The sequence below is a fragment of the Clupea harengus genome, chromosome 6 (assembly GCF_900700415.2).
Source record: "Clupea harengus chromosome 6, Ch_v2.0.2, whole genome shotgun sequence".
Classification (NCBI taxonomy): domain Eukaryota; kingdom Metazoa; phylum Chordata; class Actinopteri; order Clupeiformes; family Clupeidae; genus Clupea; species Clupea harengus.
The window spans coordinates 21,396,682-21,421,942 of NC_045157.1; the positions used below are offsets into that span (position 1 = coordinate 21,396,682).

General features: G+C 46.8%; 1 protein-coding gene across 2 annotated transcripts; it reads right to left on the reverse strand.

Annotated features, from left to right (window-relative positions):
- Positions 1-278: 278 nt before the first annotated feature.
- Positions 279-25,011, reverse strand: smad3a (SMAD family member 3a). Of its 2 annotated transcripts, none has more exons than XM_031569366.2 (9): positions 24,528-25,011; positions 14,729-14,922; positions 14,183-14,317; positions 13,251-13,325; positions 13,092-13,142; positions 11,917-12,129; positions 11,528-11,665; positions 10,943-11,087; positions 279-973 (listed from the first exon to the last, which is right to left on the reverse strand). In XM_031569366.2, exons 1-9 carry the CDS (start codon positions 24,728-24,730, stop codon positions 733-735), a joined length of 1,395 nt encoding a protein of 464 aa, XP_031425226.1. In that variant the 5' UTR covers positions 24,731-25,011; the 3' UTR covers positions 279-732. The 2 variants fall into 2 exon arrangements, with proteins under 2 accessions (XP_031425226.1, XP_012690094.1); XM_012834640.3 differs by lacking the exon at positions 279-973 and adding an exon at positions 6,432-6,635 and having other exon boundaries at positions 24,528-25,003.
- Between the last annotated feature and the right edge of the window lie 250 nt (positions 25,012-25,261).

Consider the following 25,261-nt stretch of genomic DNA (forward strand, 5'->3'; position numbering starts at 1 on the left):
GGCCTGCGTCATGTACAGGCCTGTCAGCACCAACCACCATGATAAACAATGGCATCCGTTCTGTTCAACTGCTCGCTCGAGTAGAATGTTATTAGTTCTGGGTCACCGGCTGAATTTCTCTCAGCACACCCCGTCCTCCCAAACAACCACCTTTCATGAGGCAGGGATATGACAGTCCATTCATCAGAGTGGTGGCAGCTTGTGTGTGTCAGTAAAAATTACTTTTTCACTTGTTTCACTTGACGGGTACGCGAATGAGGGGTGCGCTTGCTTGCAAATGTGATTACCACGTCTTTCCTTGCATCATTTAATGCTTTTCAGACAGAAATTACACAACTGGCAAATAATGCAGCCTTAATCATGAAATGATAATGCTGGGGAATAAACTGAGGGGTATGAACCTTTCAATGTCAAAACTATACATAACTGTATGATCTTGGGAGTGAGCTGTTCAGATTTGGGTGTTCATATTGTAGACACGTACTTCGCATGCGTCTGTGTTCTCCTTCTGCCAGCTCTGGTGCTCTCATGAAGTCGGGCCTGTGGATGGAACACTAGTCCTCGCCAGGTGTTAAAAACTCTGTGCAACTGAGCGAAGTGTGAAAGCTCGAATGTTTACGAAACTCCTTCCGGCACAGAAGGCAGCCGCGGAGAAGTGCTGGCTAGCACGGCAGGCTGGAGGATGTGCCGGGCAGCGGGCCAGTAGGCGCCAGTTGGAGAAGCGAAGACGTCTTATTGGCATGCTAGGCCAGGTACCCGCTTCTGTCCGGAGACAGCTGTAATCCAGTGGCCCGTGGCGGAGCAATCAGGTGCGGTCTGCTTTTGAAGAATGCTGATACGCCGCAATCTGTGGCTCTGCGGGCCCGGCAGCCGGTGCCTGGACCACCCAAAGCAGGCGGTGACAGCCGCGGCAACATCCCTCATCACGAACGCCACATACAGGAAGGACAGCCGAGCGTAGAGCAGGAGAATGCTGAAAGACAAATGGCGACCTTTAGGAAGATTAATTTGTTTACCAACAAATGTTTCTTGCCACCATAATTGAGCTGGGTGACCTTCATGCTCCGTGTGCTTGGGTTGAGATGACGCAGAGAGTGGTCATCTGTTCTCCAAACTTCGCTCATCACTCTACTCAGAGCTTGTGACAAACGCCATCAATTGTTTGGCTCTAACAGGGCCACACAAAGTAGACCAACTGCAGGCTTAGAGATCCTCTGGCCCAAGAATGGGACTGGGATTTGGTGTTGAAACACATCCACTATCTATGGAATCCTTGTAGAAATGGGACAAATTAGACATTTTATTCAACTTGATTACGAACATGAAATTGTTCAGCTTTTCCTTCACAGTCCCAGAAGCAGATTCTAGCAGTATTGTAAAATTGATTTCCCTTCACTCTGCACTATTTAAACCAGGTTTGGTTTTACTATTTGTACATCTGCTATTTGTACAGTTGAATTACTGTATGGTGTACATCAGGTTTATACCATTGGTTATCATGTTAGCTATCAGTTTTCCCAGTTTAGATTTGAGTTGTATTTGACTTTGACATCAATAGCCCTAGATCCTAGATTACAATGGTTTAGGCTATAAAAATGTTACACTCTTGTTAAACTTTCTCTCTTGGAATGCACACATCTACTAACATCTTTTTGGGTAAGGAGTTGTTTTACAGCTAACCAAGGCCTGTGTGTTCATGTGGGTTAGGGATAGGGATAGGTTTGTCTTGTTTGTTTGAGCTTGACACTATTAATAGTCAAAGATAGTAGACTAACAAACAAGGCTGACTTCAGTCAGTTTTTATTGTCGCACAAACGACACACAGCAACATACACGTGCATATATAGGTGGCGTAACAGGACACACACACACACACACACACACACACACACACACACGCAGGCCGAGGTCGCAGTGAATTTACTCTCTGCTTTTATCCCATCCTGGAGTGTCCCTCCTCCGGGACCCCAGGAGCAGTGGGCAGCCTTCAGGCGCCCGGGGACCAAATCAAGTGAACCGTCCTGGTCAGGGACGGACAGTTCAGTTCTTCTGCATGTTTTTCTGTTGGGGTTCTTAGTGGAGGAAACCCCTTGTGAACAATTAAACAAATACAAATAGGCCTAAAGAGGCCATGCATTTATCTACCTATGTTAGATTGAATGGTGATAACCTCTGCTAGACATTAAATATGTTTTGAAGAATCACAGTCTGGCTTAAACAATACGGTAGACTTTATATAAAACAACCACAGATTCTTGAACAATAAAGCCATTCAGGGAAAACATATGCCTATGTCTCTTTGCAGACATTGATTAATTATTTAGCGTTCTCTTAAGAAACCCCATATGTCAACTGTTCCAACATATGTAGACCCATTTGTCAGTCTTATGTCTGGTAGAGGTTATTTGCTTTTTTGAGTCAGCAGTTTGTCATACAGTTGAGGGAGCTGAAGGGTGACGTCACTAGACAGCCATGTTCCTAGTTTGCCAGTGGAGGGCGCTAAAAGTCACAAACTCAGCGCTCTCTAAATTCAGCCCTGGTGTCAAACCCATGTAATTCATTGTTTTCTAAACTCCCTTGCAAAAGTCTGTTGCATTTTACAAGCATCCGATTTAGTGAAACAGAGAATTCATTATTGTAACACAAATAACACATTCCCTTCAAAGACTGACAGCTGTCTTTGTCCTCTCGAAGATAACATCTTCAAGAAAATCGTTCTTGACATTGATATAGGGAAATCATGTTCACTAATGTCAAGACTGTGTCTGAACAATACGTCTTTGTCATCAGCTTACTTATCTGGTGGCCTGCAATGCAGATGTCACAGACATTAGTGAGAATTGAAAACACATCCTTAGACAGACACTAACCATGTGGGCAACATGGTTTCCTTACATGATGACGGTTTACAGGCCCTCCTTGCCCCACAGGCTGTTGCAACAAAGGCAGCCTTCATATCTGAGCATAGGCTGTGCATGTGAATGCACCGGCAGCCGGGCTCAGATTACCCCGTAACCTAGCAATGGGGTAAACACACGCAGTAAGAGGAGCGGGTCCTTGCTGGCTTCAGCCTTGTAATTACCTCCTTACTGTCTGTCAGCTAGCAAAGGAGAAGACAAGCAGATTGCTGATCACAAACGCAAAATGTGACAGCAGGTAGCTGCTTGCACGAGCAGAAATGGGCTGGCTTTGAGAGCGTGCTCAGAGTTAGCGTGCCTGGAAGACTGGGTTGTGTGAATAAACTGAAACTCAGCAATTTCCTGTTTCTACTGCAGGGCCTGCGAGGGCAACTCTTCCTCTGAGGCCTGGCAACTCTGTGAAAGGGGATGGCTGCTGAACACACTTCATCATTCCATCTCATTGGGTAAGACAGTAACATTAAATTATTTTTTACAGAAGAACTTTGTAGTAGTGGAATGGTTCACACAGACTCTGTGAGATACACATTTTTTTTTTTATTAAAAGACAAATAAGAGCCAAAACACCATTCAATTAATCATTTGAACTAACACTGTGGAAGCAAATGAAATAAATGATATATCTTTTTACAGATATCTAACCAACTTCAAGCACAACATGTACAAAACTAGGTACATATAAAACCTGAAACAAATCAACAATGACAATATCAGCCAATTCATAATAGACTTCACAAAACCGCTTACAAAAAACGTTTTCAGTACTCAGCTTTTGAGTGTTTCCACTGATTCCACAAAAAAATCATCAGTTTATATCATATTACATACAACACAATATGTATTGGATATATCGTGTTTTGGGGGGAAACTACAGAAACAAGAGTCCTCCATGTGAGCCTCAGACATAGTTGGGCATTTTGAACTATCAATCATTCTCTAACACAAATATGGTGGACCTTGTGCGCCATCCGAAGTGCAAGGGGGCTAAGTGCGCCACTGTAAGTGCTGTGTGAAAAAGATGCCTCCATGCAACGTTGAGTAACGAGCTTAGCAATTGTGTCTGTGCCAGCCTTGGAGACGGCATGGCCCTTGACCCACAGAGTCCTCCATTCACAGCCATGCCAGACCGCAGGGAGGGTGAACCCAAATATCGGTTTACGTCTCCGTGTTTACCAAAAGGTTTCTGAAAAGGAGGGGACGTTCACAGCACCGCTGTCTCAGAGCCCTCTGAAGTTCATGAGGGGCTTTTTCTTCCTCCTCCAAAAGCACAAAGACAGACTCAGAGAAATTAGAGACTTCTCTTCAAAGCAATAGAAAAGAAACCACTGACGGCACAAAACAGGGCTTGGCGTAAATATGTACACAGCTACTGCGACAAGCATTCCCTTTTATATTTCCAAAACATCTAACCAAACCATTTTCCCCTTCTGGTACAAAAACACACAGAGAAATCCTTCCCCCCCCCCAAAAAAAGCTGTCAGCGCTTGGCTTATCTGCACTCCCTTGTATGAATATAGAGCACGGAGCTATCAATAATGCAGTACACTGCTATAAAACATCCCCAGTCCTACAAAAAATATTTGGTAGCAAAATAGAATCTAGATTAAAAAACAGTAAAAATCTCAGAAAATAAGCATGCATTATTGTTTCTGTATATGTATGTACAGTACACGTCTAGTTTTTGAATTGAGACAAAATTTAAACCCCACAAAGGTCCTGAGAGGAGACGATGTTTCGACAACCTAGCTCTGAACAAGAGCGTAAAACTCTCTGCACACAAAAGCCACTGAGAGCACATCACTGTCAATGGAGGCACACGACTGCCTTACCCTGGCGCGTGACATTTCCTTTTTAACAGAACTGGCGGTGAGCGAGCGGTTTCAAACGTCTGATCTGAAGAATTATTACTTATTAGGAGGTTGAGGCAAGGCAAGGCAAGCGCTTCTCTCGGTCCTTCACCCGTTAAGCAAGCACCATCTACTTATGTCCTTCATCAAGCAGAGCACTACTTCACTCCCCTGTACCAGACACAAAGGAGAGGTTGTGTATGTGTGTACAAGACATACTCATACATGCACTCACATGCATTTCTTTTCATTAATGCTATGAATATATAGCAGGAATATATAAATATATACAGTATATTATCTATACTCTGCAGGTCCTTGGCCAATCCACCACTGCTATTGATTTTGTAAATATAAACTGTTCTCAATCTGAGAGCAAACTTCTGGACTAGTTCTCTTTCAACGTACTGATGTCAAATCACTTTAAACAATAAAAGGAAACATCTCTCCACCAAAACACGACAAAGGCAGTAAAAAAGAGTCTCAACCAACAACAGAATGGCCAACATCTGTACAAAGGCAAGCAACCACCAGATAGACAGCTGGTGAAGAGATTAGAGAGCCAATGCCGTCCCATTTGATATGAGAGAGGACACAGGCTTGGCACGGCTCCCGAAAAAGACAAATGAAGAAAAAGCAACTGACAGCTATGAGTGAGAGCGAACGAAAAAACATGGCCTGAGCCTCTCATGTGACAGAAACCAGCACACCATCACACCTGTTCCGTACTTCAAAAAAAGGTGTCACTTCTAGTTATGCATCTCAAGGCACCACTTCCTGCGGTCCTGCAGGGTGAGAATAAAACAGCGTGCACAGCAGAGGCCTAACGCCTGCTTTGACAGGAGATACCTAAAGACAGGGAAGGATAGCGTTCATAACAAAACGAAGAAACAAAGAAGTGACCACAGATTTGCCACACACACAAAAACATACAAATGCTTTAAGGAAAAGGGAGCAATTGATGCATAAAAACATATTTTTCCATGCTACTCAGGAGAAAGTGAAACGTGTGTCTTTGCAAAAAATCAATTCACAACACTGGTCAATTAAAATCACAAAAAATAAAAAATATATATATAAAACTTGGTACTGTACAAAAAACAGTTTCAACACATGCTCTTAAAAATACTCAGCTTCCTAGCACCACTGCTCTAATGTATGTATGTACAGCTAAAAACATCATGCTTTTCCAAAATCATACTTCTAGTGTATAGACAAATTATGTAGTACACATGTGTATACACATTTTTGGCACCACCAGCCAAACATTTCATGTTTAAAAAAAAAAATTATTGCTATCAAATGATATGAACAATGTAGGGAAAACCATACAAACAGTGAAACATGGTTCTGTGTGATACTCGTTCCCTTTGGTGCCACAAACACGTCAGAATAAAAGTGCTCCTGAGAGTGGGGCGGTGAGGGGTGGGGGTTGAGGGGGAGGGGGACATGCTGTCTCCAACAGCCCCTTCCAGTCGCCTTTTCAGTTTGACTGTTTCGTTTTGGTCTGTCCATTTCCTGTTACTCTGAGTAGATGTGTGCGTGCGTACGTGTGTGTGTGTGTGTATGAGGGATAATGGGTGTGTTATTTCTCTGAGTGTTTATAAACGTATTTTGTGTGTGTGTGTGTGTGTGTGTGTGTGTGTGTGTGTGTGTGTGTGTGTGTGTGTTTGTGTGTGTGTGTGTGTGTGTGTGTGTGTGTGTGTGTGTGTGTGTGTGTATGTGTCTGTGTGAGTGGGGGACGTCTTATGACACGCTGGAGCAGCGGATGCTGGGGGAGCCCATCTGAGTGAGCACCTTGTCCAGCCACTGGAGGGGCCCGTTGAGGTGCAGCTCGATCCAGCAGGGGGTGCTGGTCACCGTCTGACGCCTGCAAAGGAGGAAGGCCCATTTACAGTTTTTCTCCATTGCTTTGGCTCATTTCACGAAACAGAAATGACATTCTCAAAACAACACGTGCAAACCTCCAAACCACTGTGCACTTGTTCACAACAGATTTGAATTTCTCATTCCTTTAATCAAATTGCAATTGTATTAGCACATCCTTGTAAATGACAACTACAATTGCCTACAGTTTGCACAAATTTCAAATGATTTAGCACATCTTTGGAAATGGTTAGGTTCAATTGCCTTCAGTTAGGCCAATTACCAATTGAATATATCTTGCTGGTCTAAACTGACTGTTGCTTCTCAGTCAAGTCGTTGTTATCTGCAAAACATGTTGGCATAATTTCCTTGTGTACATCATCACCTGCACAATAGTTCACTCCACTGTCAAAATCTTTCAGGCACATAATACCATGAAAAACATCATGGTATATACTGTAATATGGATCTCTTGGATCATCGGCTTAATTTTCAGGTGCAACTAGAACTTTACTAATCAAGGGGGGGATTCACACATCCGATCACCAATCACACAGTAAGTTTAGTTAGCTGACAGGTCCTATCCAGGAGTATAAATGCTTCCACCAAATATCTATAGCTTGACCAAGTTCAGTACAATTTATGAACATGGAAGCACCTGGCCAGGGAAACAACCAAGGGCAACTGCCTGCTCAAGGAAGAGGAGGAAGAAGAAGAGGAAGAGGAGCAAGGGTGGATGTCCCAGGCCAGCGCGGGGGCAACATCACCATGTGTGCTGCCATTTCAGAGAATGGTGTAGTCACCCACATTCCCAGTCTTGGCCCATACAATACCCAGAAGCTCCTGGTGTTCTTGGACCGCCTGCACTCCAATCTTATTCCTCTACATGAGAGGGGTTTGGTAGGGCCTCACTTGCCTACATTTGTCATTGTGTGGGACAATGTAAGCTTCCACCGTGGCCCGCTCATCAGGGCATGGTTCACTGCCCATCCAAGAATGCTGATGGTGCTCTCATCACCTTACTCCCCATTCCTCAATCCTATCGAGGAGTTTTTTTCTGCATGGAGGTGGAGGGTCTATGAGCATCGGGCTCAAAACCAGAGGTCCCTGCTCCAGGCAATGGATGCTGCTTGTGATGATGTCACAGCAGATCAGTGTAGGGGATGGTTGCAGCATGCACGCCGATTTCCCCCCCGTTGCAAAGCAAGGGAGAACATCAGATGTGATGTCGATGAAAATTCTTACTGTACGTGTTGTTAGTGTAGGCTATACATCATTTTAGTTTTCATGTGCTTATCGTATGACAGTATATTGTGCTGTATACATTTTCTGTTACTGTAACCGCAATGTATGGCAATTACTGTAACAATTTCCATGGCAGTATGAGTGCAATATGTGATGTGAAACCTACTCTTGAATTAATCTTTTTTCTGTTTGATACACATAGTATTATGGAAAGAAAACATCTACTGCAGTAACCATTGAGTGTCAAAGGACTAAGCCAAGATTGAAATGTGCACATGAGGGATATTTCTATGGTCCACTGCCATACTGACAAAACATCTAAACATTTTGACCTGCAGTGTTTAAACAATGCCAAAGGGACTTTTCATTTTGGGGGCACTGACTATTTGTATGAGAAAAGGATTTAGTTTTGACTGATGAGTTGTCTGTTTTGGGAGAGATATGACCTTTTGCAGGTGTGCCCAAGGTGTTTTGCTCAACCATCTAGGTTATTTTGGCAAATGTATTTAAAGCTTTGAGAATGTCCTTTTTTTCGAGAGAGCGATGAGCCACAGCAATCGAGAAGGAACTTTTCATTTTGGGGGCACTGACTATTTATATGAGAAAATGATTTGGTTTTGAAGCTTGAGTTAACTGTTTTGGGTGAGATATGACCTTTTGAACGTGATCTATGTAGTTGTGCTGAACCATATAGGCTATTTTGCCAAAAGACTTAGAGCTTTGAGAATGTCATTTCTGTTTCAAGAATTGAGCCAAAGCAATGGAGAAAAACTGTAATATCACAAGCCTGATGACAAGATCACGTTCATACATACTACATGCTAAAACACTAAACCATATGATTGCTTGAAAATAGATTAGCACTACTCAATTCTCTGCAGGACGAAGAGAGGAGTAATGCAAGTCAAGTCTGATGCCAAGCCTCAACCGAACAGCCGTGAGGCCCAACTGAACGGATTAGTTGAGAAATACCAGCAAAAGAGCGCATTGTGGCTGAAGGTTCCCTTGCCTTCATCCACACCCACTAAAGCCAAGCACTGGCCTTATACCAGAGCAGGGCACACAAAGCCAACGCGCTGCTGCCAAACATGTGCAAAAGTGCTTAAGAGTCACTCGTACTTCCAGTCACTCGTACTTCCACAGAGAATTCCAGGCATTCTGGCTGTCACCTAACCTCCCCACTGTTCTGTCCAGCGTGGAGCCTCTCTGCCTGGGGGCCAGTGACTGGCAGCCCTGTGCAGCAAGGGAGAGAGCGGAGCTGCATGCCTGCCTGAACCTGAACCCAATCCCTCACAAACACACACACACACACACACACACACACACACACACACACACACACACACACACACACACACACACACACACACGTCCCTCACAGGGACTGAGGCCGGTGCCAACCAGAGTCTCCTGCATTCCTTCCCGCTTACGCACCGCTCGGCAGCCGCCCCCGCTCTCCAGCCGAGTGGCGTCTCAGGGGTAGCACTCTCCTCTCTCTCTCTCTTCCAGCACCACACGGCCATAAAGCCACCCCTTCCAGAGCTCCTCAATGGACGCTCACATCCGGCCCCAGGTCATTAAGCTCAAGAGGGCCCTTCTTGAGAAGCAGAGAGCCGCCATCGGTATGGTGTGATTGGTCTGCTCCGTTATTAAATCCACTTGAGTGGCGCTCAGCGGAGGTGGCCTGGCCAGAGGTCCACCTGCCTCCCACTCGTCCACGGCCCTACGGGCCAGCTTTAGATCCAGCCCAAGGGGCCTGTCTGTCAGCGCTGATTACATCTCCATGCACCAGCACAAGAGCCAGAGTGAGACCAGAGGAGAGAGAGAGAGTAGGGGAGAAAGTGCAATAAGAGAGAGATGAAAAAGAAAGAGGGAGGGACAGATTGTAAAAATGAAGAGAGGGACAGAAAGAGAGGACAGAAAGTGTGCGAGAGCATGGGAGTGAGAAACTGAGTGGGCCTAAGGGCGGTTTGACCGGCAAAGTGGACGGTTACCACAAAAAAGCCTCAAGTATGACCAGTGGGGAAATGAGACACTCTCCAAAAGAGTCAAAAGTCATAATACGCCCGACCACAATTGCCCTAACATGTGGGTGATTGGTTCCATTCAGTGCGGCTTGCTGGACAGTGGCACATGAAGCGTGACCTGGCCTCAGCTGTTATAGTTGTGTGTGTTTAATCTCTTCCTTTAAGCTATAGGTGAGGGAATATATATGCAGTCGTGACAGGATGGGGCCCACCCAAACCACAATATCTCCTAAAGATCTGATAGGGGAAACAGAAGTATAGAGAGGGTGGGGTTGGGGTTGGGTGTGCATTATGTGACAGAGACAGAGAAGAGAAACAGAATGGAAATATGAGAAAGAAAGAGAGAGAGAAAGAGAGAAAAAACAGAGACATTGAGAAAGTAAATAGGGAGGACAGGAAAGAGGGAGTAAAGAAGATGAAAAGCAATTGAGGAAATGAGAGCAATTGGGAGAGTGAGAGAGAGAAAAGAGTAAAAAAGAGAGAGTGAGAGAGAGAAAAGAGTAAAAAAGAGAGAGGGAGAGAGGGGGGGGGGGCAGAAGTAAGAGTGTGAGTGGGCGTCTGCTGAAACCCGAGCTGGCACTTAAGTGTCTCCACATGCGCCAGGGCCGTCTGGAGACCCGAGCCACTTTCTCCAGCCGAGCTCCCTGGTGGACGGCCACAACTGGCTCTGATTAGGGCCCGGCCAGTTCCTGCTCATGCAAACAATGAGATTACTCAGAGCCCTGAGCGGGAAAGGGGAGGGGTGTTGGGGAGTGAGGGGGCGGCGAGGAGCGTGGGCCGGAAAGTCTGACAACCCTGAGAGTGGGGCACGTGGGTTTTTAATCGCCGGGGCAACTCGCTTAGCGGGTGTGATAGCGAGGCGCAGGTGTGAAGCGTGAGAAATATGTGTGGACATAAGTAAACAGGCTTCATGTGCGTGAGTGTGAATATGTGTGTGTGAGAGTGTGTGTGTGTGTGTGTGTGTGTGTGTGTGTGTGTGTGTGTGTGTGTGTGTGTGTGTGTGTGTGTGTGTGTGTGTGTGTGAGTGAGCGTGCTTCACCTGTACTCTGCGCCCCAGCCCTTGACAAAGCTCATGCGTATGGTGCACATACGGGTCAGCTGGTAGACAGCCTCAAAGCCCTGGTTCACCGACTGGGCCAAGAGTGCTGCAAACTCCTGGTTGTTGAAGATCTTCAGGTTACAACCTATGTGCAAACAAACAGACAAACAAAGTCAGTTTAATCTTGACCCTGAGATGACTGCTGATGTTTTACAGAAATGCCCTTTGTCAGTTTTGTGTTTTGAGTATCGGTGGGTTGTATGAGACAAGTGGCGACTGTCTGCATCTTATCAGGTGAAGGCCTGGTCTTGCTTGAGCTAGCATTGTTCCATGGTAATCTGGGAAGCCTTGATTACCATCTTGTGTTGCAACAACGAGCCACATACCCAACACAAATAAACAACTGTAAACACTACACAATAAACCACAACAACCAACAGATCTCCTGTGATCTCCTGAGTGTTTCTGTATCAATCAAATGAATGCTTGGTATGAATTCTCTCAAACTCCGCTCCCTGCCCCAGATTGGAGGCGTATCTCCATGTGAGACAGAGACAGAGCTCACCAGGGGCTATCTGAGCTCACCTGGGGGGATCTTGCAGACTGTGGCAGGGTGCCAGCCGTAGCGCTGGTTGCAGTTGGGACTCTGGACGAAGATGGCGCTGTCACTGAGGCACTCGGCAAACACCTCTCCGCCGATGTAATACAGACGCACTCCCCGGCCTAGAGGAGGGAGAGACACAAAGAGAGAGGGAGAGAGAGAGAGAGAGAAAGAGAGAGAGAGAGAGATTTTAATCGATTTTAGGATGCACTACTCTTACCATAAGTCTAACTATAGTCTCACCATACCTAGAATACTAGAGTCACAACAGAGAATAACATTTCATTTTCCACATAATTTAAGCAACTGCTTGATCAGGGAAGGTTCAGAGAAAGTAGTTCGGAAGGTGTGTGGGGCCAGCGCTGCAACGTACCGATGTGGCGACGCGTGAGCTCCACCGCGGCGTTGCGGTTGACGTTGGACAGCAGGCCCAGGCAGAAGCGCTCCGAGTTGGACGGGTCGGTGAAGCCGTCCACCGTCAGCGAGGGCTGCGAGGCGTGGAAGGTCTCGCCCACGCGCTGGTTCAGCTCGTAGTAGGAGATGGAGCACCAGAAGGCCGGCTCGCAGTACGTCACCGGCTGGAGGTCTGAGGCGGTAACCCCAGGGGAGAGGCAGCCACCAAAAGAAAAAGAGGCAATGAAGAAAAAAATAACAGTGAAAGTGAGACAGAGGGAGAGAGATACGCAAAGAAAAGAAAGAGAAAGAGAGAGAGAGAGAGAGAGAGAGAGAGAGAGAGAGAGAAGCAGAGAGGATAGGAAAAGGGAAATGACACAATGATGTCAATGTTTAATGTCGATTCCCAGAAACTCAAACCAGGCCCGGTGGAAACACTGCCATCACTTGGACCCCAGCAGCAGAGGGAGCAAATTACAGGGTTCCAGCCCAGCTTTCATAAACAGCAGTTCCTGTAATTGCTTTTAAAAATGGACTGATTCATTGCTTATTGCCCGTCTTTGAAGCCTCTCATCCATGGGAAATCAGCTATTTGTTGTTTCTGCAGCAGCTTGGAGGCCAGCCGGCCACCCCAGTGATTTTTCAGGGGGTGACACTAATCAACAGGATATTATTATTAGTGTAAGTGTAGGAGGCCTTTATCTCGGTGCCACAATGACATCAGATTGGGGAGGGTGGGGGTGGGGGGGGGACAAAAGGTTCATTCACTGGCTGCTTCCTCTGCGCTATCCATGCGGCTTTCAAGAGGTTCTCAGGCCTCATCCGCTTGCCAAAATACATTCTCTTACACGTGTGAAAACACAGACCTTCACTTAGACACACACACACACACACACACACACACACACACACACACACACACACACACACACACACACACACACACACACACACACACACACACACACACACACACACACACACACACACACACACACACACACACACACACACAGGCATATGGACAGAAGATCCTGCCTTTGAGAGGCTCCATATGAAAGCAAAAGCCTTGCTACTCAACCCAGCCATTTCTCACAATTCCATTTGAAGAACACACACAGAGAGACACTCAACCCGTCCTCAACAGCAGCTCACCTAAGTTGTTCTGCGTTGGAGACACTGGGCTCGGTGAAAGGTTTGGTGAGCCTGCAACGACACAAAACACAGGAGTTAATAGATGATCGCTTGCCATTCAGAGTAACCATGTGCCCTAATGATGGCAGCAGGAGGCATGACAGGCACAGGCCTGGTTACCTGTGTCCATACTGTGGCTCATGGGATGGTCACTGGTTTCCCCGTCCTCACTGATGTAGCCAGGTGGGGGAGTCTCTGAAAAACAAAGAGGGTATAGTACAGTACAGTATAGTACAGTACAGTATAGTACAGTATAGTATAATATGGTTTAGTAAAGTATAGTATAGTACAGTATAGTATAATATGGTTTAGTATAGTATAGTACAGTATAGTATAGTATAGTACAGTATAGTATAATATGGTTTAGTATAGTATAGTATAGTATAGTATAGTATAGTATAGTACAGTATAGTATAATATGGTTTAGTAAAGTATAGTATAGTTTAGTATAGTATAATATGGTTTAGTAACTAATACATAAATCTGCAGTGCTCACTCAGTCTGTGGAGTTTCAAAACCTACATAAAGCCATTCAAGCCCCACCCACAATAATGAGATATGATATACTTTTTAGAGATACGTATAATAACAGCAGATGTATTGTTGTGATGCGTAACATATGGTCAGGTGTTTCATCACACACGTCATGATGCGGTTGGTGGATAACTGTGAGAGTACAGTGCTCAGCGCAGAGCTGGCGTGTGGGTGCTTGCTTGAGGCCGTGTCTGTGTTTCACACGGGCTGGACATCTTGGGCGTCTTGGCTCAGCCTGCGGACAGTCAGCGCCTGTGGCCCAGACCAGACCAGCAACAGCAGCGGGCCGCCCCCACACAGCCTGGCCGCCTGAGCCAGAGAAGAGGGCTGAGGTGAGAGCTGCCCCTGGCCGCCTGTCTGCCTGGCTCTGGTCCTGAGGCTGCCACGTGTCGAGGGCCAGTGCTGCTCTCACAGCTCTCGAAGAATCCCTCTAATGTCTCAGAGGGGCGCTAACTCTTTGATCAGTCAGCTTTTCTCCTCTCTGTCTCGTCTCGTCTCCTCTAGTCAGCGGGTCTAACCTGCGATGTAGTTGCTCTGCGGCTCGATGCCGGCGGGGAAGTTGGTGTTCTCTGGGATGGAGTGGATGTAGTCGTCTAGCGGGGGGAACTCGGCGGGGATCTCGGTGTGCCGGGGCACTAGCACTGGGGGCAGCACTGCAGGGAAAAACACACACACACACATGCTGACAACATGACCTCTCAATGACACACCTCACACTTTAAGCCAGCCACACTGGAATTAGCCAATACAAAAACTACCCACAAACCCCAGTGATTTATTATGAGCTTGCCACTCCTCGTTGGATTCAGATGTCGTGGGGAGCCCCCTTGGAAGGGGTGTGGTGGCCAAAAAAATGAAAACAACACATGTAGGCTAAACACAGATAATCCTCTTTGCATGATACCCCCAGGGGCACAGTAATGAATCAGAGGAGAAGTAAGCTGGGACGACCCACAAAGCCACGTAACAACCAAAACACAACCCACTTCTCATGCGCGCAATCCCATTTGACTAATGCTCTTTTAAGTCTTCTCCCCCGGTCCAGCATTAGCGGGTGGGCTCACCTGGGGTCTCCACGCGCTGGTAGTGGTAGGGGTTGACGCACACCTCGTCCTTCTTCGTGTGGAAGGCGAACTCGCACAGGTCGACGGCGCGCAGCTCGTGGTGCGACTGCAGGTCGGGCCAGCGCCACAGGCGGCAGTAGATGACGTGCGGCAGGCCCTTCCGGTGGGACACCTGCAGGCGGCCATCTAGAGACCTGCAGGGGAACAGAGAAAAGAAAAGAAGGGTGAGAAATGGACAAGGAGGAAAGGAGGGGTTGTGGGAGTACCGTGAAAGAATGAGAGGAATGAGAGTTAGACATTTACAGAAAGAGACAGAAAAATAATGGAGAGACAGGGGACAAGGCGAAAGAAAGAGACACAAAAGACATGAGGAGAGACTCCACTGCACACAAGAGTGACACAGAGAGGCTACTGTTGCAGGTTACGCTCCTGCTTTCTTCTCAGTCCCACTTTTTCCACTCTGTGACGAGACCCGTCCAAAAATGGTTGCTACAGACAGCTTTACGGCTTTCAAAATGATCGTGTTTGTCACGTTTCCCCCCGCAGCCAAACATAGGAAGGCGGCTCATAAACCCAGAAAAGGGACCTTGTGTAAACAAACGCAAGAGAGTGCGCTTTTTTCCCCAACAAAGTGTCAAACTCCAGACTCATTGAGAAAGCCGCAGTAGCAACTGCTGCAAAAGGTTATGACAACCACAGGGAGGAAGTCGCTCTGCCACACACAACAGTCAACACCCTCAGTCCTGCTCAACTCAGGCCACAATCCCACTGAAAAAAATACACTTTTGCCCCAAGCCCACCATCTTCAATCAGATAGCCTAACAATCACCTACACACACACACACACACAAACACTGAGAGTGGTCTTGACAGATTTTTAATGCCTGTCTGTCAGTAAGCAGACTGCAAAAACAAGCACAGGCTGCCAGCCAGCCAAGCAGCCAGCAGTCCCTCTGTGATGTGTTGGCCGAGCCCAGAGCTCCGGTGCCTGCAGGGCTTCTCCCTGCCAGAGAACACTGCTGCTGCCGCCAGCGCTGCCAGTCCACTGGGCCCGCAATGTGCTTCTCATTTCACACAACAGCACCACTCACTTCCCTGGCAGCGGGTAAGGAGGTGAAAGTGTAAAAAATAGTGACGTGTTTGTGTGTGTGTGTGTGTGGGTGTGTGTGTGTGTGTGTGTGTGTGTGTGTGAGCATTAAGGAGAGAGTGAAAGAGAGTGAGTATGAGGAGTAGTATATCTGCTAAATAGAAAGCACCATTAGAAATTAATGATGGAACACCAGGCATTCAGCTTCTGCTGACCAGCCCCATATTTAACAACCCACAGCCCAGAATAAAATACTCTCAACAGAAGCCTATTCTACTTGGTGACAATGTGCATTCACACATCTCTAACCCCACACACACACACACACACACACAAACACACTTGCACGAAACAGTGTCTGAAAAGGAAGTAGAAGGGGTGGAGCAGGCAACCAGTAAATAACATGCCATTTCCTCCAGCTTTACACATCAGCAGTTCACCATCAAAAAATTAAGGTTAATGGCATCTAAGGGTGAGCCCCCGATCTCCCTCTCCCAGGGACAGCCAGAGGCAGAGACAGAGGCAGAGGCAGAGGCTAGGCTGGGCTTTCTGCACAAGGCTTCTGGAGACCAGGCAAGATTTTTTCTTCTCTACTGAACCTCTTCTGCACCTTCATCTTTTTGCTCAAAAGCACTGCATATGTAATCAAGCTGAATTTGCTAATGAAGATTCCGAGCACAGATTCTTCCACAGTGAGGTCAGACAGGACAGGACAGTACTCCAGTGGTGAGGGGGTGTGAGAACCAGCTTAGTTTTTCACTGGGAAAGTTCAAAGCTGATATTTCATTCAGAGCCGAACCCGGATGCGAGCGGGACCTCTCCCAGACAGCGTGCCCGACGGCGGGCGCTCCCTTAACCTCTCTCTCTCTCCACTCTTGTTCACCTCCTGTAGGCCGCTGTGGGACTGCAGAGCTGGGCGGAGAGGTGAGGTGAAGGGAGCGGACGGCGGCAGACGTGGTTAAATATGCATCGGGGCTCGTCTGGGACACGGGAGCACCTCAAATATGCATCAGTGTCTGGCTGGGAGCACGGCCCCCGATACCCTCTGAGTCACTCCCCGCTCAGCACGTGACCGTGAGTGAGTGTGTGAGTGTGTGGATGTGTGCATATGGCACTAGACGTGAAGAAAAAAAAAGGCCACGGAACACTGAAGCGCGGCTCTCCCGAACATGACTCCAGGAATCTAGGCCACGAGATGCCACTTGAGTGCTGAAATGTTGACACGTGTGGCCATGCCTCTCGGCTGTAGCGCTGACATACATTCATGTGCATATATACACACACATGGAAAAAATACTCAAGCCCACATCCTAGATATCAAAAACAGGAAATAAGTAAAATCACACAATTCAACTCCACGTGGAAGGGGAGGAGGGAGATGGACTTCTCTGCATAAGTCCACCTCAGTCTGCCCCATCATCCACCCCATCGTATTATACTAACCCACTGTCCACCCCTTTACCCTTTACTGGCTATACTAGCCCCTTGCACAGATATTCTATTACTATACTCTTAATCTCTTTGCACTATCCACACATGCACAAGAACATTATCTATTTGCAATATCCACACATGCAGCAGAAGAACACTTTCCTACTGGGCATCTACATAGTCACTCACAGTCATGCACATTGCACCCACTTGGTCAGACCCACTGTTGTATCCATTACCACCCCACTCCTTTTGAACATGTTCTCCCTATGTGTACTTGACTTGTGTGTGTGTCTGTGAGTTGTGATAATTGTATTGTATAAGCTACTGGATGTCCTAAAATTTCCCTCGGGATTAATAAAGTATCCATCTATCAATCTATCTAAAACAAATCCACCTAGTGAATTCATACACTGAATCCCTCACAGGACTGCTTCTGAGTAGCTTTCAGTGTGGATGGGGACAGATGCGCATAAAAACAATTGACTACCCTTAAGCCAGCACAGAGGTTGAGGAAGTTCACAGACTGTGCGTTGAATAGCTTGGGGCACAGCAAGCAAGCTTTAGAGTTGGCCTCACTTTCCCCTGCTCCGTTCCAGAGGGATCCTGGAGCTGGCAGGGCTCGAGCCATCAGACGCAGTGCCTCCAGGAGGAGGAACTGAGGCGGAAAAGGGAATGTGGGGAATCAGTATTGATTTGTTGGGGCGAAAAAAAAAGGAAAACTGGGCGAGTGATACATCGGCTCCCGCAAACGGGGGCTGACCGCCAGACTGCACCACCCACTCAACCCTCCTCCCCTCAAGTCCACAGCCTGCGGGGCGAAGGGGAGAGACGGGGAGGGGAGGGGGGAGTGTGTGTGTGCTCTTTAATACCCAACCCCCACTCGTACTGCAGCCTGTTGGGCGAGTTAGGGGGAGCAAGTGGAGATTTGGGGGAGAGGGCTTTAGTTTGAGGGCTGTTGTGTCTGGGTGTGTGTGTGTGTGTGTGTGTGTGTGTGTGTGTGTGTGTGTGTGTGTGTGTGTGTGTGTGTGTGGGTGTGTGTGTGTGGGTGTGTGTGTATGTAGGGGAGGGGGCAAAGTAGGGGGAGTTTTGGTGACACAGACGGATCCAGCTAGGCCGGACCGCTTTAATCTCAGGAGAAACACAAATACTTGGAAGCTGCATACTGTGCACGTCTGAGCTGACTGCAGTCTGAGCCTCGCTGACACACAGAGCGGCACGCGCTTTCTCTATCACACTCATGCACACACACACACACACACTGACATACACAACCACTCACAACTCCACATTACAACCTTTGGCCTGTATAGTATTTCTCATAAGTCTCTCAAACCACATCAGAATAATTCTACTGACTCAAATAATGAGCTGTTCATTGAGAGCTGTTCATTGAGGGATGTTCTGAGACAATTTCAGTATTTCTAAAAAGCTAAACATCACAAAAAACAATGCCGATGCTGATCTTTTATGCATTAACTTTCCAACAAAACAACTGTTGTGGACTCATTTTAAGCCAGTTTTAATACCTTGGACCTCAGAAAAGGTCTCCACCTTTCACAAACAGTTTGCTTTCAGTATAGTAATAACTGCAGGCCTCAGGTCTATTTCTGAGACCAGAGTGTGGAGAGGAAACGAAACTAAATATAGCAGGAGAAAGAGCTCGCTACTGAATGACATCCCTGATGTGAATGCAAGGCGGTAGAACAGGGAGGGTGTCAGAGTGGGGGTTAGGACAAAGGAAGCAGGAGTGACAGACTGTCTGTGCAGCTCAACTAACCCTGCCCCCCTCCCCTCAGAACCCCCCCTTCAACACGCACTTGCTTCACACATGGCCATCACACCCCCCCTCCCTGCCGGGCGTGATGGAATGGCTTGTTTTTGTGATGTCATCCCATACTGTGTGTGTGTGTGTGTGTGTGTGTGTGTGTGTGTGTGTGTGTGTGTGTGTGTGTGTGTGTGTGTGTGTGTGTGTTGCCCATGTGTTTGACTCCTGTCAAAACACCCAAGTTCAAAAAAGTCCCTCTCTAGCTGTGCAGGTCAGGCGCCCCTGACAGAAGAGGAGCCATCACTCAGCAGCTTCTCACTGGCCGCGGACGGATAGAGTGGTCTCTTCAAGGATGATTTACGCCTTTCCAAGAATGATTTATGCGATGAATGACGCCCTCTTAAAATAGCTGCGCTTCCTTGTTTGCCTGGACCGAGGCGCTGTGTGCTTAGAGGCGGTGCTCCCTCTCACCCTCTGCTAAAGCCATCAGGCTCTTGTTGAGTCAACATTAAGACCTCCACTCCTGAGCCACAGGTGGGATCACTGGCCGACTGCGAGCCGTTGAGCGAGGGCCCCTGGGCGCAGTGGGGGTCAGAGGCAAGGCTCAGTCGGCTCCAAACCTCCAGGCTGCCCGCACAATTGGGACCAATTTCAACCTCCAGCTGAGCCAAGTCTGAAAGCTGAGCCCTATTACCGAACGCTGCCGTTACTAACAGCCTATAAGCAGGCGGGCCAAAACGTAAGGAGGCCCCTCTGCGCAAACAGCCACATTGGCCAAATCTGAAATCCCAAGGACAAAACTGAGCATCCTGGCAGACATAGTCTGTATTAAATGTCATCAGTTCCTCGAGTGCAAACAAAGAACCAGGGCCACACTTATCATAAAAACTCAAATTGTATTGTTAGCCCAGTTAGATGTTAAAAAGATTGCCATCTCTCACACTCTCTCTATAAGTTACAAGGGTCATGGCACCTCAGGGCTTTTGGGAAAGGCAGCCCAAGACAGTTCCTGCTTTGAGATCAACACTCAGTCTCTGAGGCTGTGGGAGCGCGGCTGTGTCATGGGCCAACATTTACTCAACCCTTACGCCCATGTGCTGGGACGAATGGAGCCAGTCTGAACCCAACGCCTCTCTCTTTCCTAAACAACAGCGGTTGAGTCACGCCTCTCGCTCCAGCGCCACCTCAGGAGTAACGTCAGAGGCTGCCTTGCTGACGTAGTACAGAGGTTGACCGGACAGTGCGGCACAAAGCCGCTTTGTTGCCTTTCGACACAGAGTGCCTATTAGCGGCAGCCCAGGAGAGGAGGTCTAGCGCGACAGCGGACCAACTCGGTGACCTTTTAACCCTCCGCGGGAGTCACAAACTAAATTTCAGCCTCTGCCAAAACCCCATCTCACTCTGCCCCGAAATCCCGGCCACACATTCCTGCAAGCGGAGAAGCCACGCCTAGCGGCCTGTGTACACACACAGAGACGCAGGCAGACACGCACACACACACACACACCCGTGAGGGAAAGCAAGAGAGGGTGAAGGAGGCCTATAACCACACTCTCACTACAGGCATGCGGCTAGCCTGACACCCTTGACTGAGCCGCCGCCATGGCATACGCAAATGCCCAACAGATATGTTCACACATGAGCACACATAAACACACTAACAAAATACACAGAAAAACAGGAAAATGAACACGCCAAAAATATGGCTACGTACTGACACCCAGACACCCACACAATCACAAACATAGCAGGCAAAAATAAGCAGTGTAAGTAGGTACGCACCAAAAGACATAAACAAAATGGTTATAAAGGGTTCACTCACAACAATCCGAGCCACGAGAATCTACATGAATGCAACCTACAAGACTAATCTGTGCCTTCCCACAGTAACACTACTGCTCTATGCCCTACGCCCTCCTGTGTGCCACCCACTGAACTCCAGCTCCCTTAGAGGAAGCACAGTGGCTTAGAAAAGGCAGGTGAACAGCAGTACAAATGTGTGACATCAATTAAACCCCGGGGACACTCGACACCCTATATCACAGAAAAGCCTTGCTTTGAAAAGCAGATCCAGTTTCCGGATGTGGGACTCCCGGCTCAGACAGCCCTCCCGGGCCCAGACAAACCAGGCAGACTTGCCTTGGAGATGCCTGAGTGACAGGGCAGCCAGACACTTGGCACTGAAACAGATCTGTGGGTGAGGCAGGCCATGGGTGGCGGGTACCTCTGATGGCACGCAGCCCTCTGAGGGACTCTCCTCTTGTACTTGGCCCAGTGCCATGGGTGTCACTGTGAAGAGGTAAGTGTCCGCGTTGGCGGGGCCGCAGCAGACTTCCTCTGACAGGCTGTTTTTCAGGACAGGATGTCTGGGCCGCCCGCCGAACTCATTATTGGTGGCGGAAGGAGCAGGTGGGGTGAGGTGGGGGTCTTACAGGCAGGTGCACGGGGGGGAGATCACTTCCCATATGTTGGGAGAGAGAACTCACGAAAAATCGATTAAGCATTTCCGTTTTGGTTGTCTCATACTCTTCTGCTTACCATTTTAATGGAGAGAATACATTAGATGTTGACATCTAGTGTAGTTCATCAAATTACATTGTCTGGTCACTGTCGTTTTTGTATCTTCAATCCCTCCACAGTTGGTCAGATGATTAACAACAAATGGCCACAAGACCTATAAAACGTACCAGTGACTTCATTCTATGCAGGATACAGATAGTCAGTGTAGGACCACCCCAGTGCATGACAGATCGAAATGACGTAACATTTCAATACGTTCCATAAATGACTGAGCAGATATTTTATGTAGGGATGCAATGGTACAGTAAGCCCACGGTTCGGTATGTATCAAATTTTTTGGGCCACGGTACGGTTTCGGTATGTTCATATTTATGAGGGGGAAAAAATCACTCTTTAAACAATGAACTATTTATTTTGCCCCTAGTTTCTTTTTTTTCTTTGTCACAAATTGTTGTTCGAAGGCAACAGTGAGAGATTGTTGTGTTTTCACTAACGAGCGGACTCTCTTTGCTCCACCTGAGATAAGGTCGAGTGATGGCTACGTAAATGGAAACATCATGTTAGAACTGTTTCCACTCAACTAGCCAACAATGGCAAAATAATGTGTGCAGACTCTCCTTTGTTTATTTACAGTCTTCTTATCCTTGTCATCGTACTGAATGCTGAATCCAAAATGTTCCCACACGCGGATTTGAAAGATGAGGTGATTCTCCAAATTCACTTTTCACTGTCTAGCTAGTATTCGCCATTGTCAAGTTGGAGCTGAGATCATTTTGTTTTTAGCTTCCCCTCTCTTCTCGAGCTCCTATTTGCATACAGAGCGCTGATAGGCTCCAGGAAAATTCAAACAGGCTCCAGAAATATTCTGTGGATCAATGTGTACAATGTGTGTGTAGTCATCACTGCAGTAAGCAAGTTTTGAAAATTATAGGAAATTGACAGGCGTACCGAACGGTTCTACAATATACCGTGTACCGTTGCATCCCAAATTTTATGGGGTAGAACATTTGTTTACATCAGCCTTTTAATGAGTACATCTTAAATCTTGCAATTAGATTCATTTTTTTCATACATTTAATGGTCTATAGGCTAATTGAATATGCTCCAATAGTAGAAATAGATCCACAGACACTATTCCTAGAGAAATGTCTTTCTTTGGGTTTGTGAAGGGGGCGGCCTTGCCAATCCAACGGATGTCCGGAAATCTGATTTGCTCATTTCTATATTTTTCCTGTTCAAATCCCTCTATACAGACCTGACAACTGTTCCAAATAAAAAAAGAAGCTGTTCCCCTTTGCACTGAATCCAGGAATCCCTTAGATCATCTCACCCACAGCCAGGTCTGCGCCCAACCCCTCACACTTTCCTCTCTTTCCCTGTGGCTCCGCAGCCAGCTGCAGCTCCAGCAGCAGCTCTAAGCCCTGAGGAGTCTCCAAGCAGCATGTGAGAACAGGCTGGGATCCTGGCTCTGGCTGCCTCCCAGCTGCAGTAGAACAGCAGAGTGTGGGCAGCTCAGGTGCAAACGCTACCCTCTAGCAGATATTTAGACAAGAGGAAACGCTTAGACCACTGGCTCCATCAAGCAAGAAGGAAGGAAGGGAGCAAGAAAGAAAGAAACCGTAGGCCTAAATATGTTTAAATCGACTGTCAACTTTTTATGCAAGCTGCTTTGATTTTCTTTCCTCCAAGTTCAGGGTCGCTGCACTGCATGGAGCTGATGGAGCCATAGCCTAGTGGTCATGCCCAAAGGTTTTATTTTGGGGGGGGGGGGGGGGGTACTGTACAGCAAACATTTCAAGTACCCAAAAGTCAAGATCTATTCACCTAAAAGAGAGAGGCCACAGACAGGCCTGTTTAATTCAACCTCCCTATAAATACTGTAACACTGTGAGAATTGAAACCCATATCCGTTCTCATCTGACAGCCATCTGTTTCAAGTTTAAGCCAACAACATATTGTGACCAGAACTCATTTCAAAACAAAGGATAATGCTGCAGCACTCATGAAATCTGAATTAATTTGAAGTCAAATTCAGGTAAGCATACAGGACTATGCTTATTGTGTGTCCATGTATTCAGTGTGCAGGATGTTTCCATCATAAAGGGAATGAAGTGCATGAAGGCTGTGACAGGCTAACACTACACAAAATGTTAGCAACGCAAGTTAGGACACTTGAGGTGAGGTTTTAGGAATCCTGATTGCAAAAGGCTTAGTTGATACAGGCTGACCTATATGGATTAGGCTATAATAGTTCATCTATAGGCCACCGCATTAGTCAAAGCCATTTCATTCAATCTCTAAAATGTACATAGAGTCGATAAATACAAAAACTTTCTAAATGCTTGTATGACAGATTGCCGAAGACTGAGAGAAGTGTGCAAGAGATTACGGGCGCGTTATGTAACATTTCAATGCTATTGGTGCACGTACTTTGTCAATCTGTGCATTTGGGACATAATCTGTAAATATTCCCTCCAAATAGGAAAAAGTCAATACATTGCACGTTAGAAAACAGATAGGGCAGCCTTCTGATCGGATGGAATGTCAGTTTCACTAGAATGTTATTATGGGCTTGTTGACCAGTGATTATGCTTACTTTGACAGGTTCCACTATGAATTTAGCCACACATGCTAGCACCGACTGAGCCTTTTACTCACTCGCAGCTTAGTTTCCCCACAAAAAAAAACAATAAATGACTCGAACCCAATAGTCTTTTTCACTTATATGATAATACCTCATGGACTTCTATTGACGTGCATTACTTTCAGCGAGGAATGTAATAGCTCAAGGTCTTTACAGAGCTACGTGGCATGGCTGCATGCGTCCTGCACCATTAAAGTCACTTAGATTTGCATGCTGAGTTGCAGTTTACTAACAGACTCAGTTTTCATGGTATATTTAAGTGCGCAGCGATTTTAGTTGGCATGCAAAGGTTAACGTTGCATGCAATATTATCGTCGAGGAACTAGCAGTGTAATGAAATGATAGCTACCTCGGTATGGTGATGCACTTGGTGTTGATGTTCTGTGTTGTGATGGCTTTCTCCAGTTCGTCCAGCTGTCCCGTCTTCTTCAGTTTCTTCACAAGACTCTTCACAGCCTTTTCACACCATTTCTCCTCCTGTCCATTTTGCTCTCCCTTTTTCCAACCCAAAAGTCTTTTCACAATCGGAGGTGTAAAGGGTAAAATTGACATTTTGACTGGAGTGGTCCTTCGGAGCTTAACCCTCCAGTAATTAAGGTGATATAAACTAAAATTCTACGATATTTAAAATCCAGGGACAGTCCGATAAAGAGATGAAGGACTGAAAACGAACTAGCATAACAGGTGTATGCGCATTCAAAAACGAAATAAATATGGTTGTCGTTTAAAATTGTGCCGCGCGCCTGAGCAGCTCAAGTGAGATTACCAACTACTACTCCTACTCACCACAACCCTGTCCAATCCAACGCGCATACATTCAGCGAGCCAAAAATGTGTATCCATCCGCAAAGTAACCTAGTTCTTTCTCCTGTTCTTTATAATTCTGTCATAAATTAAATATGGAAGTAAATATATATTATTTGCATATTACACATTCATAAATTAGATCGAATTAGATCCCTTTCGCATTAATATTTATAATACACAATTAAGTAGGCTACGTTTTCAGTAAAGTGCTCCGCCAATGCGACGAGGCTCCCCGTAGACATTTGTAGGAGTCCGCCTCAAATGCAAACAGAGCTC

Excerpts from the sequence above, each read along its gene's own strand:
- smad3a (XM_031569366.2), bottom strand. The coding sequence starts at position 24,730 with ATGTCAATTTTACCCTTTACACCTCCGATTGTGAAAAGACTTTTGGGT. Across the intron at positions 13,143-13,250 it reads GAGCCACAGTATGGACACAG|GCTCACCAAACCTTTCACCG; the intron begins GTAACCAGGCCT and ends GTGTCGTTGCAG. Across the intron at positions 974-10,942 it reads GGCTGGGGCGCAGAGTACAG|CATTCTCCTGCTCTACGCTC; the intron begins GTGAAGCACGCT and ends TTTGTCTTTCAG.